The sequence below is a fragment of the Lepeophtheirus salmonis genome, chromosome Z (genome assembly GCF_016086655.4).
Source record: "Lepeophtheirus salmonis chromosome Z, UVic_Lsal_1.4, whole genome shotgun sequence".
Classification (NCBI taxonomy): domain Eukaryota; kingdom Metazoa; phylum Arthropoda; class Copepoda; order Siphonostomatoida; family Caligidae; genus Lepeophtheirus; species Lepeophtheirus salmonis.
In genome coordinates, this window is record NC_092584.1 from 241,612 (window position 1) to 261,867 (window position 20,256).

General features: G+C 32.6%; 1 protein-coding gene and 1 long non-coding RNA gene across 13 annotated transcripts in view; one reads left to right on the forward strand and one right to left on the reverse strand.

Annotated features, from left to right (window-relative positions):
* Positions 1-285: 285 nt before the first annotated feature.
* On the reverse strand, positions 286-1,489 carry LOC121130573 (uncharacterized). The gene is made up of 2 exons (XR_005868755.2): positions 1,352-1,489; positions 286-1,289 (listed from the first exon to the last, which is right to left on the reverse strand). It is a non-coding gene; the product is annotated as an uncharacterized lncRNA (long non-coding RNA).
* Positions 1,490-2,071: 582 nt separating this feature from the next.
* The window catches only part of LOC121130087 (Leucine-rich-repeats and calponin homology domain protein), a 28,124-nt gene continuing 9,939 nt past the window's right edge, over positions 2,072-20,256 (forward strand). For 4 of the 12 annotated variants that reach the window (XR_011783940.1, XR_011783941.1, XM_040725799.2 and 1 more), the window contains exons 1-11: positions 2,072-2,593; positions 8,799-8,943; positions 10,155-10,524; positions 11,808-11,950; positions 12,009-12,120; positions 12,293-12,613; positions 13,725-13,843; positions 15,396-15,728; positions 15,921-16,185; positions 17,357-17,569; positions 18,969-19,184. Coding sequence is in view for 8 of the 12 variants with exons in the window: in XM_040725799.2 (XP_040581733.1) it covers positions 2,347-2,593; positions 8,799-8,943; positions 10,155-10,524; positions 11,808-11,950; positions 12,009-12,120; positions 12,293-12,613; positions 13,725-13,843; positions 15,396-15,728; positions 15,921-16,185; positions 17,357-17,569; positions 18,969-19,184 (2,484 nt within the window). In the remaining 4 variants the exon portion in view is untranslated. The remainder of the gene's footprint in view (positions 2,594-8,798; positions 8,944-10,154; positions 10,525-11,807; positions 11,951-12,008; positions 12,121-12,292; positions 12,614-13,724; positions 13,844-15,395; positions 15,729-15,920; positions 16,186-17,356; positions 17,570-18,968; positions 19,185-20,256) is intronic. The other 8 variants (XR_011783942.1, XR_011783943.1, XM_071893800.1 and 5 more) reach the window with 6 other exon arrangements.

Consider the following 20,256-nt stretch of genomic DNA (forward strand, 5'->3'; position numbering starts at 1 on the left):
CAACTCTGCAAAATAAAAAAACATGTCAGGAGGATTTCTCTTGAACGTGTCTGCCTTGTGAAACTTTTGCCTTGGATAATAAAGGCTAGAGGTGGGTGCTTGTTCTACAAGAAGATTGATTGGTCTAGTTGCAACAATGGAAAAAATGGATTTTGGAGTTGTGATGAAGATCATGCCAAGATGTCAATTCCATTGAATGCCCGATATATTAAAGGAGTAATCTTAGACTTTACTGATAAAAAAATAACTAATTGATAATGAAGTATCATATAACACATCATAAAATGTAATTGGCCACAATGGGATTACTCCTATATGTATTTAGTAAATAAATAATTTAGAGATCAAAATTAATAGCATCAATTAATAGTTGACAGTTAGTTATTAAAATGACGGGCTTTATTACTCCTAATTAAACTAAACGTTCTGAGGGGTAAAAATTGCAAGTTGTACATAAAATATCCTTGGTGTAAATTACAACTTTCAAATCTTACGCATTTCTCATCAATCTCTCGCACAAATTGCATTTTTCTATCAAAAAAGTTCAAAAACCCTGATTTAGAACGACAATTTTTCAAATGAAAGCCACCCCCTCTCCACATAAAGACCCTCAGAACAAGTCACAATGTTTAGTGTATAATATTAAGTCAATACATATTTTCACTTGGAGCCATTATTCTCAATTTATCCGAACTAATTTAAGCAAAAAAGTTAATGAAATTCATTAAATCTCGATTTAAATTGGCTAAATATATAAAATATTTGCGACTCTTTGCTGAAACGTAGCGAAATCCATCCATTTTTGAGCTGTGTGGTGACAGGCGATGAAAAATGGGTCATATCCCAGAACAACAGCTGAAAAAGATCTTTATCAAAGTACAATGAAGCGGCTCAAACGATCGCCTTGCCCAGATTAACGTCCAAGATGGTTATGCTTTTTTTTTTGGTGGATTGGAAGGGAATCATCAATATGAGCTGCTCCCCATCGAGCAAAACACTCAACTCGGACTTATATTGTCAACAACTAACGAGGTTGAAGCAGGCGATCGACCAGAAGCTACCAGAATTGACCAATGGAAAGGGCGTTGTAGTCTATCAAGACAACACCAGGCCACACACATCTTTAACGACACACTAGAAGCTCCGAGAGCTGGGATGTTCTATCACACTCGTTGTAGAGTCCAGACCTTGCATCAAGCGATTATCAATCACGGAATTATGAAATTCCATTCAAAAGGGACAAAAGTTATTTAACAAAACGGTGCATATTTTATCTGAATCGGATAATCCTAAGAATGTCAATTTTATTGTCAGAATAAAGCGAAGAAATTATCAGAACTTATTACTTTACCTATTATACTTGTAAGAAATTATATAACGGTGTTGATAATTTTGGGACTAAGCCTGCTCCCCTCAAATAATGAAAGCTAGCAACACACCTAGAGTAAAAAAGTAAAGAGTATTTAATTAATTATCTATTTAAACGTCGCCTTATAAGAAGGCTCGCGAATATGGGGGATATTGTGGGAGATATCCTAATAACCTCCCTGTTTATAGCCAATTTATTTTCGTTGTATTTCCTAGGCCATTACAAAGTAAGATGGCTCCCATGGAATGCAATAGAAAACAAAAACACAATAGTCAATACTGCATAATAAGGTCTAGCAGTGGGGCCCTCTCTCGAACAAATCAGCAATCGCTCTCAAAGAAGAAGAAAAGAACCGGTTTTTCCTTCTTACTCACCCCCCAAAGTAAGAATAATAATAATAACTGAAGCGAGCGTGAATAAAATAATATAAGAGTATATATTATTGTAGAAGAGGCTCCTTGGCGTAAATGGCTTTAAGAGGACCCACTTTGGGCGGGTATGGAATTAGAAAGGCTAAGAAGACCGTAAAGGGGCAACCTCCTGAGAAATAGAAAAAGAAAAAAATAGTACCCTCCCTTCCTTTTCTTATTCTCTTTCCATGTCTTTTTCTCTCTTTCCCTCCCTGAGTTTCTGTCATGTTTCTTTTTCTTGCCTCTGCTGTGTTCCCCTTGAGTTTTTTTTCTTTTCCTTTTGTAAGTACGTGTACGCTCCTGCCGTACTTTAATTCTTGGGATAGCTTCCCCCCTCCCTCCCTTTTTTTCTATTTCTTTCTTCTTTCTTCTTTTCTCGCTCGCCCGCTCTCCTATGTTCCCTCCCTCCCTTCTTCTTTTGGAATAATAATTTATTCAGTAGTAAAGTGAATACCGGGCTGAGTGCATCACGCTTGTGTTACAGTTTTTACTTCCTAATATAAATATTATAATTACCCGTGATGAACACCCCATAGTTATATAAGTAACACTACCCAACTGTGAAAGATGATGATGGCCTTATCCGTGGCTGCCTCTTCTTCCCCCACACCTCCTCCTGCATCACACCATTCGCAACATCCAGATGGAAAAGGAGGGGTTATACTGGCTTCATCTCTTAGCCTCTCTTTGGAGAAACTCCTGGATCAGGCAGAAACAAGTGGAGAGCTTAAATTGAGTGGACGGAATCTGAAATCCTTTCCACGAGCAGGGCCCTCCAAATCCTATAATTATTTGAGGGATACGGTCGTTGCAGGTAAAATAAAAGCACTTTAACTTTCAGGATTGGCTGTGGGGGTCCAATTCTCCTTCATTTACATACTGCATGAGTCATGGGGATGTGTTCACGTTGTCGTCATTGGGGGTCCAGGGATCTTCAACCCTTCTACATTGCTTTCCACTCTTGTATTTCTATAAAAGTGAAGGCTCTAAATATGTCCAAGCAATAATCATCATATATTTGGTCGTGGTATAACCTTTTTATACGACGCTCGCCATTTTGAGGGCCTAAACAACATAGTTGGTTAACAATGCGGGTTGTTTTTTTCTCATTTATATTAATAAAAACTTGCTGACGGAGCTTGTAATGCTGGGTTTCGATCCAAAGAAAAAAATAGGTCTAACTAAAAATTCTTCCAAATGCAAAGACTAATATAAGGACCTAGCTTGCGGATCCTGGCTAGTTAATTTTTAGAAAAATCGTCAATTATTGGCTTTTGAAAATGGGACGCAGGATATTAAAAGGACATAAGCCTTACCTTTTCTCAAAAATGTATTATTCTATTCCCTAGAGTTGTGTCAGACCTTATTTATTCGGTTCAGTTCAGTCTTAAGACGGTACTTTGGACAGTCAGTACTATAACTCATTTTTAAAAAAAAATGTATTTGAGAACCTAACTTTATAGGTTTTAGGGCGGGACTGCAGTCTTGAGTCCTAAATAAGGCCTGGCACAATACTACCTAGTTATATTATATATCAGACCCTAATATGTATTATATCGTTAGATAATCTTATTTACATATCATAGGTTGATAAAAAACTACTATCACAGTGGAAATAAAGATATATTTTTCTCATATAATTATCCTATCTTTCTCCTTCCTAATCGATCAGAAAGAAAATTGTACTAATTTAGACATGTGAAAGGGATTTTCAGTATATATTATTACTTTGATTATATTCAAATATCCTTCTTCATCAGGGGTATCAAGTAGTATTCAATGTAAGTGTCTTTTTTTATTTATAAAGTCATTTGATGAAGCTTCGTCAAGATTTATTGGACCTTTTATTCAGAAAAAATATCAACTTGTGAGCCCCCAAAATTGCGTCTCCTTCAATCATGATGCAATTTATGCCGTTAGAAAAAAGGATAATGATGTATGTACAAGTTCTAACTTCTATAAGCAGATTGTCTCACTACGCTTTACTTCATTATAACACCAGTCATTTTAATTATCAACTTATAATTAATGTCATCATTTAATTTTGATCTATTAAATGACAGAGTTATTATGTAGTTACTATGGGGTATTTGAGCTTTGTGATGTGTCAAAAGTAATAGTCAAAAAGGGGACATCCTTTAGTATATACATTTCAAGAGTTTTTTCTTGCATCAAGACAAATACTTAAGTATTATTTAAAAAAAACAAAAAAAAAACAAGAACTTTAATTACTATATGCAATTTGAAAATCCTACATAAAATATGCACACCGTGTTTCAAATAATATGTAGGGCAGAGAAGTTGTTACGTAAGCCCCTCTTCTCAATATTGCAATCATATTATTTCTAATTTCTTCCTTTCCTCAGTTTGTTGCTGTTGTAAATATAATATATCATATTATTGTATCTAAAATAATGTACAAAGATCGGAATAATATAGGGGCATGATAATATGCCCTTTATTTTAATAGGTCAAATGTTAGTTTTGGAGTTAACGAATTTTAGGGGCATAATTATTGGAAACATAATAATCAACTTCCCTTTTGGAAGTTCAAATGTGTTTTAGCTCCTTTGAGCAACTTTTTTGGACTCACAATGTACCTTTTGTATGAATAATAAGAGTATATATACCTTTTTGGATATGTTCAAATGTGTTTTTGTACCCTTGAGCAAAGTTGTGAACTCTCAATGGAGCTTTTGTATGAATAATAAGGGCACAATATGCCCTTTTTAATATCAAAAGTGTTCTTGCTTTATAGATATAAGTTTTGGACTCACAATTCCACCTTTTATGAATAATAGGGGCATGACGGGACCTTCTTTAAGTTCAAAAGGGGTTTTGTGTGTCCCTAAAGCAAAGATTGGTACTCACAATTAACCTTATCATATTGCCTTTTTTGAAGTTAAAATGTGTTTTTCCCTCCCCAGACTTGCACAATCAGTGTAGAGTTAATGGTCATACATCTTGAGATTTGACGTTCGTATCTCTTGGATTGATCCTCTGCCCTACAACATTACCACCGCTACCACCCCTTTTCTCTACCACTTCCAACTTCCTCCTATTATAAATAGTTGATTTAATAATGAAACTCCTTCCTTCTTCCTTTGTTGTGTGCATATAGATGTACGCATACAGCTAGACTATACGACCAGAGATATTTTGATAAGTTAAGCATTTTGTTCTTTAAAAAATGTATTAAATCTCCTATACTACTACTACTAATAATAGTAATAGACTTCCTCTTATGATGAATCCATGACATTCTCTTTTTGGGATTTGAAACGCTATTTAGTAATACAATCCGCCAAAAAATAAGGGCAACATTACCTCATTTAGTCTTTTGTCGTTTCTTCCCCAATTTGAATATCTTTTTTTGTCTTATTATTAATTTATTACTCTGTACAAGCTTTAAAAAAACGAACTGTTATAGTCAAATCTGCACAAAATGTCCCTTTTGAGAAGGAACTAGAGTTGTGTCCGGTTAAATAGTCATACTTATAAACACATCCCCGGAACATCACTTTGTAAAATACCAGCAGAAACGGTTACCCTGGAGTAATTACTCGTTGCCGGCTAAAATTATCCCAAATCCCCTAAACCTGTACTGCGGTCTCGGGACATAAAAACCCGACTCCTGCACCAACACACAATTTGTTAATATTATATTTTATAGCCTATATGGGTACTACTGAGTCATTTGAGACTACAAATATAGATTAAGTTTATAGCTATAGGTAGCTATTAATTTTATAGTGTAAATAATTGTGCCAGGTATAAAGATTTTTTTTTTTTTGAAACATCAAATAAATAACAAGATGGACAACAAATGAAATTAATCAAAATCCATCTATTCATAATTTATTTATAAGTTTCTGAAAATGATTTATGCACTCGTAACTGAGGAACAGCAGTAGAAACAATCTCTCACTGCAACTTTACACTGATCAAATTGACTATTCACTAGACTATGTATTGCACTAGCTTGGCTTGCTCTACGCAACATAATAGTTTAGTCTTTCGAGATGTTCGGGAATTGTAATTTTATAGACGATAGAGCACGTTTGAAATTTGTGAAGTAAACTTATAAATGAGCTTACTTTCGAGTTTTATAAATATTAACCGTACTCAATAAGTTGAACGTATAACCATTTTGAAAATAACTTACCGAACTCTCAATGTAAGCCTTAGATGAGCAGCAATGAATCCGGTTTTAAGCAGTCTGGTTAGTAAATATCCGGGCTGTTCGGGGTTTTTGATGTAGATTCATCTGTAGGGGCTATTTTTTTATATCATCGCAACATATTTAATCATTGTTCTTGTAATATAGTTTGTAAGAATCCGGATTTAAGTAGTCTCGTTACTAAATATAGGGACGGTTTGGAAGTTTTACTATATATATGTGGGATTTAATTGATGTATTTTGTGATATTCTCAATACACAATTTTTACCCATTTGTGCGTGTGTAATCTAGGTCTTATTATGTATAAATATGTGCAAATATCCCTTGTGTATTTTGTTTTATTTTAGCTTTTGAAATCACTTTTTGAATAATAATTTTTTTCTTCTTTTATAATATACGAGGATATGTTTATTACACGTTGCAATTTTGTAGACGTTCTAACTTGTATGAGCAACCATAAAAATGAGATGAATCATTTTAAATGTAGGATTTAGTATATAGGGGATGAGGATAATGCATTACTTGAATATTCCTTGGATGAACCATATACTTAAGGGTGTAATTGCTGACTATTTATACAAAATGATTAAAATATAAGGATATCAAGTAGCAAATTATAGAGTTCAAATGCCCAGGAGTATCAATGTTTAGTTGGACATTAGAATCACAAATGTGTTAATTAAATAATGGATTTTAAGATAAAGAAATTGCAAGTTGTACAATTTGCTCTGTACAAGTTACAACTTGTACAGAGCTTAAGTATTTATAAAATTACCTACTCTCCCTTATATCCATGGTAGAGATTTCTTTTTCGTATAGTTTTTTTTTTTTTTTTTTTTAATTTTTGTATTTATAAAAAAAACACGTATTAAACCATGACGCCAAAGAAAAAAGCGACCTGACTTTTGGCTGGCTCGTTTTTGTTTTGTTTTGTTTTTTTACGACAATGACTTCCATCCATCCCTCACCTCCTCCCCTCTACCCTATTCTCTCTCTCTCTCTCTCCTCTCCCTTCCTCCCTCTCTCCCTTCCTTCTTACACTATCCCAAAAAATATCACTACCTGTATACAGTATGCTATTTTTTAATGTTCATGTAGTAGTAGTATTATACCTCCATGTATCAGCATTTTATTCCTTTCCTTTTTCCCCTTCATAATAACAAGACTCAAAGAATCCTATATATATATATATATATACAATTTGTAGCTTGTATAAGAAGATTGTACACGTTGCTGTTTTTCGTCTTAAAATGCATTATTTAATGATCAAATTGGTCATTAAAATGACCAATATGTTAATTCATACTATCATTATTACATTTTGATCTATTAAAATTACGTATTTATGAGTAATTTAAGTGTAGGCATTTGAATGTGGCCCATAGTAACGTCGCTAGTTCGTCTTTGAGGCTCCCCTAATTTTATATCATACATAATAGTTTAGGAAACAATCAATTTCGTATTTTTCGCTTTATTTGAAAGATTTAAGCAAAGTATGACCCCTAACAGAGGGCATCATTGCTACGAACTAGCATTATTTATTTGGTGATTTTTTTTTTTTTTTTACAAAATGGCCTTGATATGATAACCATTCTAGAAACGTAGCCATGGAGGAGTACAAAGAGCCCCCTTCCTCTCTTCAAAGCCATGAAAACCCTAATGTAGCCTGTAGCCCGAAGATTATAATATATTTTTATATATTAATAGCACATATGATACAATAATCATTTATAAACCCAAGCCTGAAAATAGTTCATTTAAATAACAGTTCAGAATCAAAAAACGTTATTAAAATAGCCAGTCTTATTAACTGCATTCATGATGACTAAGATTGATTTTTTTAGTACTGTTTTTATAAGGCCATTTTTTCCACATTCCCTTCCTTATATTATATAAGGCAATATAAAAGTATTTTGAGTATCTTTTCACTAAGTACCCCCCTTCATAAATAGTTAATTTTCATTGACGTCATAATCATAATTGAAGGAGACGTCATTTTGGGGGCTCAAAGTTGATATTTGTACTACATAAAATGTACTAATGTCCAATCAATATAGATTAAACTTCATGAAAGGGCTTTAAGAATTAAAAAAAGACTTCACGTTTGCATTGAATACCAATGAGTTCGAGGGATATTTGAATTAAATCATCGGTTAGGGACGAGAAAAGTAGGATAAAATCCCTTATTCTTTCTATTGTGATTAACATTGATGACAATATGTAATAACATACTTCCAACGCATATTAAGATCTGATAAATATATATATAATACAACCAGGCATAGAAGGACTTTTCATTGGACAGTAAGGGTTAATTCCTTTTATTTTACATTGGACCCGATTTTGAAATCCAATAGTTGACTAGTTCCCTTAATATTTATATTAAAAGGGATGAATGTTGATTATAATACAGTTTGGTTGCTTAGGCCCCAAAGATAGTCGATATTCATAATGCTGACGTCAAGAGACCGGACCATATAATAAAATCTACACTAAAAGTAGTATTTTTGTCCATTCATGTATTTTCTCTTTATGAGAGTCAACGAATCCTTATTTTCATGCAGTTGTTACCAATGAGTCATAATAGGTTTTGTTATGACCTTATTTTTTGATTAATCATCTTACTCTATATCATAAACAAGTATTTATAAAAACAGTGCAGTAGTCTGTTCATTTGAATTTAGGTCAATTTTGCTTTAGATTGAAGCAGGGTGGCAGGTGGAGGATTCATTATTATTATTAATTGCACAAAGATATGTTGTATAAGTTCTAAAAATAATAATTTAAATATTTATGAATGGCGTATTTTATTTATAATTTTTCCCCTTTTCTTTACAGATCTATCTCGAAATAAACTTAATGAAGTACCAGATGAATGTACTAAATTCAGTTCAATGGAAAAGTTCCTACTCTATCACAACACCATTAAGTCTATTCCAGACTCTATTATAGCCTTGCATTCGCTCCAATTTTTGGATCTCAGGTGATGATTTTATTTATTTAATGTGTCCTTGCCACGATCCCATTCGGATAAGTGTAAAATTCTTTAAAGAACCACCACTCTTTTTGTTTATAAAACGACTTTGCATAAGAACAACAGTATTAATGTTACTCTACGCGAATTCCAAAAATGTATACATATTCTTCCTCAAATAGTTTTTAGATCATTTATGTACCTTGCTTTACTATCTTCTTCTCTTATTAATAATAACCATATAAAAAATAGAGTCTATAACTTCACTGTTGGGGGTTAATCGAAAAAAAAAAAGTCTTAAACTTTATGGGCAAATTGTATAAGTTTGCCCACACGTCATACTTTCTCTTTGCATCTCGAGATTGGAGACGGCGACAGAGGACAGCTGAAATTTAATCCTTGCAACCTTTTAATAATAAGGAAATAACTTAACCACAAAGCAAAGAATATATTATTAGAGTAGGAGGACCATGATCGAAAATTTTCTCTGTATTCGGACAATTAGCACTTTGGAGGATCATGAAAGTAAATGGAAGACTCATGATTTATTAGTGAAGGTTGTGAGTTTGGATCCAGTATTCCAGGTCGGTCTGTGGACAGCGGGTTGAGGCCGGAGGAGATTACATCTCATCAAGTAAAACACTACGGTTTTTTCTTGTATCTACCATGAACAATTACAATATAATTAAAGGATGAACGTAATAGGTATCATGGAGAGGAACTTCTTTGTTATCAAATCTATTAACTGTAGATAAATTTATGCCTTGTACCCTATGAATGTTTATGTTCAGTACATCCTTATTTAGGACTACGGTTCCCTCTTGACGTAAATGAGGGTATTTTCCTTTTTTAATTATTCCATTGTATATTAGAATAAATTATATAAGTAAGTAACAAAATTATATAATATGTTCGTATTATAATGGAAAAAAATTATATTTTTTGCAAGATATGTGCAATAATCTTAATGCATATCTTATTTGACTTAATACACCATCGACTTTTTTTATGAAAAATTCCAAGGCCCGGTCTGAAGGACCCGACACAACACTTTATGTACATTTTAAATCGAGTTTTAGATGCAATTGGTACAAACTTTTTGTTAAAAAAAGTCCAGGTGTTTAGTTTTTATCCGTATTTGATTGTATATTTAAACATATTTGTGTATCAGTCCTGCTATTTATATACTAATTACTCTATTGTTATTTATTTTTTTGCAGCCGCAATCAACTTAGTTATCTTCCTGCCAATTTATGTCAGCTTCCTTTACAAGGTCTAATTGTCAACAATAACCGTTTAGTTAGTTTACCTGAAGAAATTGGAAAAATGCAAACTCTAATGGAACTTGATGCATCCTGTAACGAAATCGCTCATTTGCCTGTTCAAATAGGAGATTTGTCATCCCTAAAATGTCTCAAACTACGCCGAAATCATTTACAAGAAATCCCTGTGGAAATTTCCTACTTGCAATTGTCAACTCTAGACTTGAGTGGTAACCGCATATCCATTCTTCCTGTCGAGCTCCGTTTCATGACATCTGTTATTGATATAAACCTTGAAGAAAATCCGCTAACTTGTCCTCCTGCAAATGTAAGAAAATATTATAAAACGTTTTTTGATTTATGATAATGAATCTGCGGTGTGTTTTTTAAGACTTTTTATAGTTGTGCCGTTAATGTAATAAATGTGTGTACGTTACTAGTAATTCAGTTTGAATCCGTTCTTGCGAAATTGAAAGGAACTTGGATTGATCAATATTCTTTGCTTATTACTCTACAATTTCTATTAGATAAATATTTAAATTGAAAATGCTTCTGTATATCTGTTAATTGAGGAGGATGTAACTATGATCATGACAATCTTCTGCTAAATAATAGCTGAAGTAAAAAGTTCTGAGCGTTTTTTCACTTTATTTTGACAATACAATTAGTAGTATAGATAGGATTATCAGATTTAAATGGTTCCAAACGGTTTTCTAGCTAATTTCCAGTTCCTTGGTAATGGAAAAAGTGCTCACATGCCGGTACAACTAGACAATTATCATGTATTTTGATTCCAATGGACATGATCTTTGTAATGGTTATTGATAATAAGTGATATTTAAAAATGTTGAAGAAACTTTGGCTTGGATTTTAATTATCAGATGCATATTTTTGTCTTTTAAACATAACATCTTTGGGTACTTCAAGTATCAAAGACTTACATCGTTAAATTACAATCTATAAAAGGCAACACATTGACAAATAAGTAATTATAATTGAAAAACATAGATGATTCGTATTATAATTATAATCAATGATCAGAAAATGAAATATTGATAGGTCTTAGAAGCATAAATCTTAGGACTTCAGAATCATTAATATTAATTGTTGATATTAAGTGATGAAAAATTCTGCCAAAAAAAAAAATATATATATATATACTGTATTAACTTGGAATTTATTTGTTTTAAAAGGAAATGATATTATTTTTCATTCCAGCTGAATAAGTTATAATCAGTTATGTTCAGACTGATTAATATAAAAATAATGTTACTTAAAGAAGCTTTTTATAAAAAGAACACTTAAAAAAGTAATTTACATGTCATTATTGCATGTTACTTTTAAATACTTTGAATCACATACGTCTTTTAGACTCATAACATTTTGCACGCAATCACTATGCGTTATTGTTGTTGCTTTTTACGGATTAAAATTATAAATCTGTTTAGTTCTATATTGATAGTCAGATTTTTTTTTTTTTTTTTCAAATAATAAATATTTTCTATAGTGTGACTTAATAATTGTACTTATTTTTCCTTCAAATATGATGTACAATTATTTATTATTGTATATATTTATTATATATTGACATGAGACTCCACTTAATTTCAGCTTTGTTCACGTGGAAGAATTCATATATATAAATATCTTGAAATTCAAGCCATTAAAGAAGATCGAAGGAGAGGTGTTTTAACAGATTCTGAGTATAGGCGATCATTTCGTAAAACCGGAACTAATCAACTGAGCGATATGGGGTAATAATTAACCCTAACATTTATAGCTAAATATGTATGGTAATTCATTTAAATTTAGGTTTAACAACATGTTTAATTGTGATCCTAGAAGAAAACGAAATACGGCGGATAGTGGCTATGGAAGTGAGCAGCCGCTAGAGCGTCGTTGGTCTCAGGATTTTAACCAAGAGGTAAGTCTATGAATATAACTTTTTTAATGTATCCTGGCATATCTGTCATTGTGAACCCAAGAGTTGTTTATATAACATATGTAGGTAGGGAAAAGATTTTATTAACTTAATATGACCCACAAAATAACATGATTACCACCTAAAGATTACCAAATTTTTTGAAATAATTTAGATACAAGACTACCACCCGGACGAAGCTAAGCGACTCATTCTCAAGGCAGCTAGTTCTAGTACAATATCTAGGTCAATAAATAAAGTCAGTCATGTCGAAAAAAAAGTTCCTCCACATACTAGCTCTGGATCTAGTACTGCTAGCTCGGGTTATAGTTCATTATGCGGGCCCCATTGGGAAAACGGAGGAATGAGTAATAATGTCCTTAATCTCGGACAAAACCCATTAGATTGTGATTATAAAAACCCATCTATAGCCGGATCCATCTCCTCCTCTCAGTACTATCATTCGCCTAATAGTGTAGAAGGATCATATCATAAGGTAGATTTTCACTCCGTTGTTTGAAAGGTGTTGGGTTTTTAGTAGATTTTTATGTATGTATCATTTACAGGGTGGTTTTGAATTAGAGTCCTATCAAAGTTAATTAATTAATCACAGATTACGGTTTGTATAGGCCTGAAACTGCATTAGTCTCCCTCTCGACCATGCCCTACCGGTTGGTCCATTAAAATCTGAACACAAACAATTAGTTGCAAAACAATATAAACCTGAGCTCTCTAGCCTAGGTACAAGTTGAGAAAATTAAACTTGAACGTGATCGACGAATTTCCATTCGCACACTCCAAGACAGTTGGGCGTTTCGAGGACCAACGTCAGCAAGTCCGAAACACTGGAGAGGAAAAAGATCTCTGTCAAAAAGGCCAAATTGGACTCTTAGGAATTAAAGAAAACAACCAAGGTCAATCCCTTCAAGTCCATGAGGGCCCATGTAAGAGATCTCGGGGTTTCACACCAGACTGACCAGATAGCTATAAAAAAGTTGGTGAAAAGAGCCTTGTGTGGGTGGACAGGCCACTTTTGGCATAAGAAATGAAAGAAACCCTTCTCCTCCTTTGTCTTTTCAACTCTTTTTAATACTATTGCCCCGCCCCACAGCCCTGATGCCAATCTCCTTGACTGCACCTTTTGGGTGAATGTCGAGGGGAAGGTCTTCAGTGTCTGTCATCCATATACCGAGCCCCCAAATACACTTTCAGCCAGCACTGGGATGTCATGACAGAGGACTTCATCCTCCGTGGGTGTCAAGCCTTCCACCAACACCTGGAAGCTATCATTGCCACTAAAAGCTAATGATTAACAGAACTCAGACACTCATCTATTTATAGTATTAATTTTATTGAAATTATTTTATTAATTATATCTTGTTGAAGATAAAATTCAAAGTGTTCAGATTTTAATAGAGAACTCGGTACATTGCAAAGTCAAGGGGAGTTCAGATCAAATGCCAAAAGTCATCAAAATTGTTTTTGTGGGAGTCCACAATACTCTCAATTGAATACAGTTAATAGGACTCTAATTCTGAATCACTTTGTATATATATTAATTTGGCAAATTCATTTATATACTCGCTATATTGCTTTGATTACAATAGATGATGGACGGAATGACTATCTCGAATGAAAGAAATCATAATAAGCCGACAGGAGATTTTGTGGATTCTACAAGTCAAGAAAGGAGTGTGTATGGTCACAATTCGTCTGTAAAAAGGGGGTGAGTGCTGTTTTTAAATGTCCTTGATTTGAATCAAATTAAAAAAAAAGAAGTTATGATTGCACAATAAATTATAATGATACAGTCAAATTCCGTGAAAAGGAGCCATTTGAATGCTCCTATGGATGAGTTCAAAAAGTATCTACGTACTTTGAAAAATACTTTAAATTCACAAGTGTGTATTCTAAATATTATTTTGTCATGATGAATACGAGCATGGACTTTTTTAATTTCACCGCTGGGCATGATAAGAAAAGTCTTACATTAAAATTGATTAATAAAGTTAAGAATATGTCTAAAATATAATTCTGCTCTTAAGTGAATACTTTTTAGGCAGTTTTAGATTAATTGACGTTCCTCAAAGTTGGTGTACATTTAAAAAAGCATATATTAATTAACCTCTGAAAACGGTAACATGGAAAGTGTTGCCCATTTTTAAGAGTAATTTCATTCTAAATGATTCTGGGAATAAATATAATTTGACTAAATATTAGTATTGAGATTCGGTCCGAGAGCGATTTTTTTATTTCCGGATCATATTTGGAGTTTTACTACAAAATCGGTCCAATGCAAACTTGGATTAAAGATTTACTTTCGGTATTACTAAAATTATTTAAGTGTTGGGTTTTTCCGACATGTCTAAGACATTCATAATTTTTGAGTAAGATCGAACTAATTCGACCCAAGTCTGTCTGGACATGGCTCGAAGTGTAACTGTCAGACTATAATTTTTACTTATATTTAATCAGAGCAACTGCATCTGATCCATTAACAGGGCGTCTGCAAGGGGGGCTGGAGGGCTTTGGTCCATGGTTAGGACTGAAATATCGGTCTAGAAAAAATCTAACCGATATTAGAAAAATAGGTCTTGGGGCTAGTCTAGTATCAACTATTTTCATTATTTTTATCCGGGTTTGACTGTAAATTAATTCATTTTTCGTTTCTCATTTGTCCCCCAAATTCTCCCCCCCCCCCTATCAGTATCAGTCCATATTTAGGACTGCAGTTCCGTCCAGTTTAGTCCTAAAACTTATTAAGTTCGGTCCTTGTTTTGACATCACTAAGCTTGATTTCATTTTTTTTTTAAATCAGTTCTAGTATTGACAGTCTTAAGGACGGGATCCAAGGACTGATAGGACCAGCCCTAAGACAGGACTGGACCGAATAAATAAGAAATAACACAATACTAATTTAAGTAATCACACCATTAATATATGGTTACAACTAACTACGTCATTAGAGTCTTTGAAGTTTCATTATAATCCATTACCTCTTTTAAAGAGACAAAGTACTCATTAGACATTCAGTCCTAAGACTACTCCAATACTATCTGTAAAATATTCAGTTATTGTATTATCCTCATCCCAAGTACACTTAATCCTACATTTAAAATGATTCATCTCTTTTTTTTTTTTTTATGGTTACAACTTATACAAAAACATATTTATAAATATATAATAATTATTATTTTAACGTGACTGGTCTTTAGTATACCTAATTAAAGAAATTAGATGTTCAAGTGGGTAGTTATTTATTTAATTTTAATTTTTAGTGGAGATAAAGGAGCAACGACTCATTTACCAAACCATCCTACTTTATCGAGACCTAATCCTGCCTCCTCCTCTTCCAAGCTATCCTCTCCCCGCCATAATCCCCCAAATCCTCCTTTATCCACTCATGAATCTAAAATCTTACCTCATTCTTCGTCTACAACAACGACAACAACTACTAATGTTTCGAGTAGTAATATTAGTATAATATCCAATAAATATTCGGGAATGGTATCGCCGCCTAATAAGATAAATGGTAGTAGTGGTTTGCCCCTTCCTTCTAAACTGACTAGATCATCAGATCCACACACTAAAGTCCACTCTCAAACGTATAGGTGAGAGAATGTTGCTAACCTTAATGTATACATATTACATACTAATCCTGGTTTTGGTTGTTCATAACTCTCTTTCGCTCTCTAATTAATTAATTATTTGACTAACAACATTGGTTTGACGGTTTTTACATAACTACTTGATTTATAATCCTCTCATTTATTCCCTTTTTAATTCGCCCAATCATGTTTTAGGCAATATAAGGAGCAGCTACGCCAACAGAGAAACAATGGATCTAATCATGATTACTCGAATTCGAATGAAATACCGCCGCCGCTGAGTGAAGAGCAACAATCTAATGATATCAAAAGCCGTTTGTCATCACATCCTCATAATCATATAACGCATGGACATGGTAACACCATGAAGCTCGGAAAACACAATGGAACGTCATCATCATTTGCGTATTCATATGATGTTAAAACAATGCAGAAGGAAGCTGTACTATCGTTTGTTAAGGTATGATATCATCAGCATTCCTTTATGTGTATATATGCTGTTGTTATCATAATCTATTTATGTGGTGATTTATCACAAAAACCATCAGGAAAAAATGAAATACTGTATTTATACTCCTATATTTATTGTGGGTTTTTTTAATGTACATGTATCCCATCAACAAAAAATCAAGCTAGAATGATTTTTCTAAAAATTGAACCTGGATTACATTTCTTTCAATTTCTATCAACAAATTATTCTGATGACTTCATTTTTAAGCACCGCAAATGCATTGTCACAATGAATTAATTAAAAGTTGATAGTTATATTCTATCTGAAAGGCCGTATCGGGGCCAAATGAAGACTAAACGATAGTTAACACTATTGGGTATTTATATATGATTTTCTTGAATTTTGTGCAAGATTGTTGTCGTATTAATAACCGGGTATATACATAGTTAAGTTTAGACTTATTTCGGTCAATTATAGAATGTATGATATCAGTTGAATCTTAACTATAGTTTAGAGCCATCATATTTTGGCTCACATATTATACTACCTTTCAAATAAAATCTTTTTATTTTTTTATTGTGACAATGAATTTTTGCTAATTTACGTGTTATTTACAAGGATTCCAAAGGATAAATTATAATAGTTTGCTGATAGAATTTGAAGATAGTTCGTCGTCAAAGAAAATGTATAAATATAATTCAGATTTATTTAGAGAAAAATATTCTAGCTTCATTTTTGGTTGACGGGCCATATATATGAACATAATTATTGGCCTGCACTCGACTTTAATATATTGGTCACACCATGTGATGACAAATTCTATTATGCGAGTAGAAATCATTTTGTCTTGACAAATGTATTAATTTAGCATTTGAATGCACTCTGTGAACAATGTTGCACTTTCCACCACTGACTGCATGCATATATTGTCTGAGCAGAGCATTGAATTATTATAATATATATTTTACCTTCAACATTCTCTTTTATATTCGAATGCTTTTAATTTGAATTTTACTGTAAAATGATTGATTCGTCATAACGATATGTATTGTCATTGATATATCCTTCATTACTATTACGATATGAAATTTTCCTCAGTTGATTGGTTCAGCTCTTGTGTTTGATTATACATACATGTATTTCAATCATTGTAACTAAAAACGACTTTTTTTATATATAGTCAAAATCAAATGGGTCCAGTAATACTGTTAATTCATCCAAATTACCCTCATCTTCCGGGATTCCACAGCCATCCTTGAACTCTTCATCGAGACTAAAGATGCCACAGCATTCCAATACTACTACAACTATAGATCAAAACAGAACATTCACTGCTAGACGAGAAGCTGAGAAATCTGCCACTTCTGAAACGCACATTCAACAGTTAAAAATGGTAATATTTCCTTCATTTTGTCATTTTTTATTTAAACATAGCAAATATTAGAATGACTCCTACAAAAACGTTTATTCACCACAAAGTAAAATTTCAAAAGAAAGCACATTTTCTGCTATCAAAATCCTGCAATGCCATAGCATAGACCACCAGATATGTCCAACTCGAATCAAATGATACTAGAGTTGGATTCGAGTATTACTCAAATCCAAAAAAAACCTAGACGTAAGGAAATACTTTTTTGGTCTTGTTTAATTACTAGAATTTGTCCAAAATATCTTTTGAAAAATTCCACATAGTTTTCACGCGAACAAAGGAAACTCAAAGTATATATATGAGTCTTTAGTAATCAAGTATTTAGATATTTCTTTTAGATAACAAGGAATATCTAATTATTCCTGCGAAATAAAAAATTATAAATAACTATTCAAAATATAGGAATCTGATGGTTTCAAATTTAAAAATATTTGTTATGTAAATATTCATAACTATGGATAGGAATGGCGCCATAACCTACAAGTTATAACTAGTTCTAAGGCCCGGCACACACTTACAGTTTCAACTGCACTGGCCAAGGCCACGGAATATTTTTATGCTATAAAAGTAATATGTTACTCTTATTTATGTTATTTCTCCATAGCAAATTCGAAGTAAAATATGAGAATCACCGTCATATCCAAAATCAACTCGAAATCGACCGAACTCGAGAATTTTAAATCGAATCTAACTCAACTTGATACTAATAAGACGTTAAATTACAATCGTCAGTACCGCACAAAAGTCTTCTCGATCTTTTTCAAAATTATTTTGACTTGGTTTGTAGGACAATAAAAGTTAATTACTAGTAGTCATCAAGTATGGGTCTCTCTGTAGTATTTTGGTTGTACATTTGTTATTAAACATCTAGTTAAATTCACTTGAAACTCGTCGCCTTTGCGTTCATGATTATATTTTTAATTTTGCAATTGGAATTAGTTTTGAATTAGACTCAAAATTTTGGAGTTTGGTCGAAGTTCTACGTGTAGTCAATTTAGTGTAATATACCCATATTTGAGTTTTAGAGACTTGCTGCAAATTATACAATGAGATTTCTACTTTTTAATTCATTTCATAAGAAATGAATGTTTTGTAGTAGTATTTACTGTGATGCTAGAAAGTAGATTAATAAAATATTTGGGTAAGTTCGAGTAATACTCAAATCTAACAATGATTTTGTACTATTAAAAAATATAGTGGACATCTCTGGTGTATACTTCATTTTTAGAGTTATCGATTCTATATGAAATCTTTAGACATGATTTTGCAATAGTTTTTGAGAATTGTGGCGAATGAACTTTTTTTTTAAGAACATGCTTCGTACCTACGCGAATTACTTTATAAATTTTATTATTATTTTTAGCATCTTGAAAATAGATTAAGGCTGACTCTACCGGATGACATATCTGGATCTCTAGTTGATGGAGTGATATTATGTCATATGGCTAATCATGTAAAACCAAGATCAGTGCCTAGCATTCACGTCCCATCCCCTGCTGTGCCCAAACTCACTTCTGCCAAGTGCCGTAAAAATGTGGAAAACTTTTTATTGGCCTGTAGAAAAATCGGAGTCCGTGATGTAAGTGAACTCATATTTTTATTCTATTTTTGGTTTCTTATTTATTTTCAAATTTCACTTTTTTGTTTTGTTCTTTTTATCATTAATGGTTAATTAGTAACTACGTCTTTAGTGTATACGTACACATATTTTCATACACGCTCATTCAGCCCTCTCTTAAATTTATTTGTTACCACACGCAAAAATAACAAAAATTGCTTTTATAAGTATTTATTGATACAAATCTTATTCCATCATTTACTTCTCTAAAAAAAAAATCCTTGAAAATTATGATGATTCATTTTTTAACAAGTTGATTACGGTGCATCTTTTTATGACATTCCTTTCTGGCAAACATGTGTAACTTATACCTTAATTTGAACTCTTTTGGCGTTCAAATTGATTTTATATTCAATGTACAGCTCAAACCCTATATTTAGTGATGAAAATCCGGTATATATTTTAACTCGTGTGTTTTTATGGAATGGGTAATAGCTGAAGAATGTATTTACTTTTCCTTAGCAGTTGTCGTAATTATTTAACTCCAGAGTAAGAAACTTCCTTTTCCACTGCATTCAATTATATTCAAATCCTGATTGAACATGTTTATGTGCTCAAAAAGAATGAAAGTAGTACCCTGGAGGATTTGTGGAAGAGTTATAAATATGAATCCTTGTTGGACTCATAGTAGAATCAAGGATCCCCATTAGTGATGGGACGATTCCAAAAGAAAATTCCGATGCCGATGCGATTCTAGTAAAAAAATCCCGACTCCAATTTTATAATATTTTAAACATTAGTTCAAAAATTAAATTCATAAAATATATCGTCCTCCTCTATTTAATGTAAAGGATTCGTCTGCACGGTGACCTTTTTCCAGGGCAAGTAATCCCACGGCAAACTTTCCAAAGCTGAACTGCTTCCCTATATCCCTTTACAACACTTATTCCCCTAAAATAACAATATCTGCACCGACTGCATGTGTTTAAAACATTTATGTTCACGTTTAGTTTGTGTCAATTTGTTTCTTCTCAATTTGGAGCATTCTTTATCATAAATTACTTTATAACAATATTTATACAATTCAAGTAAC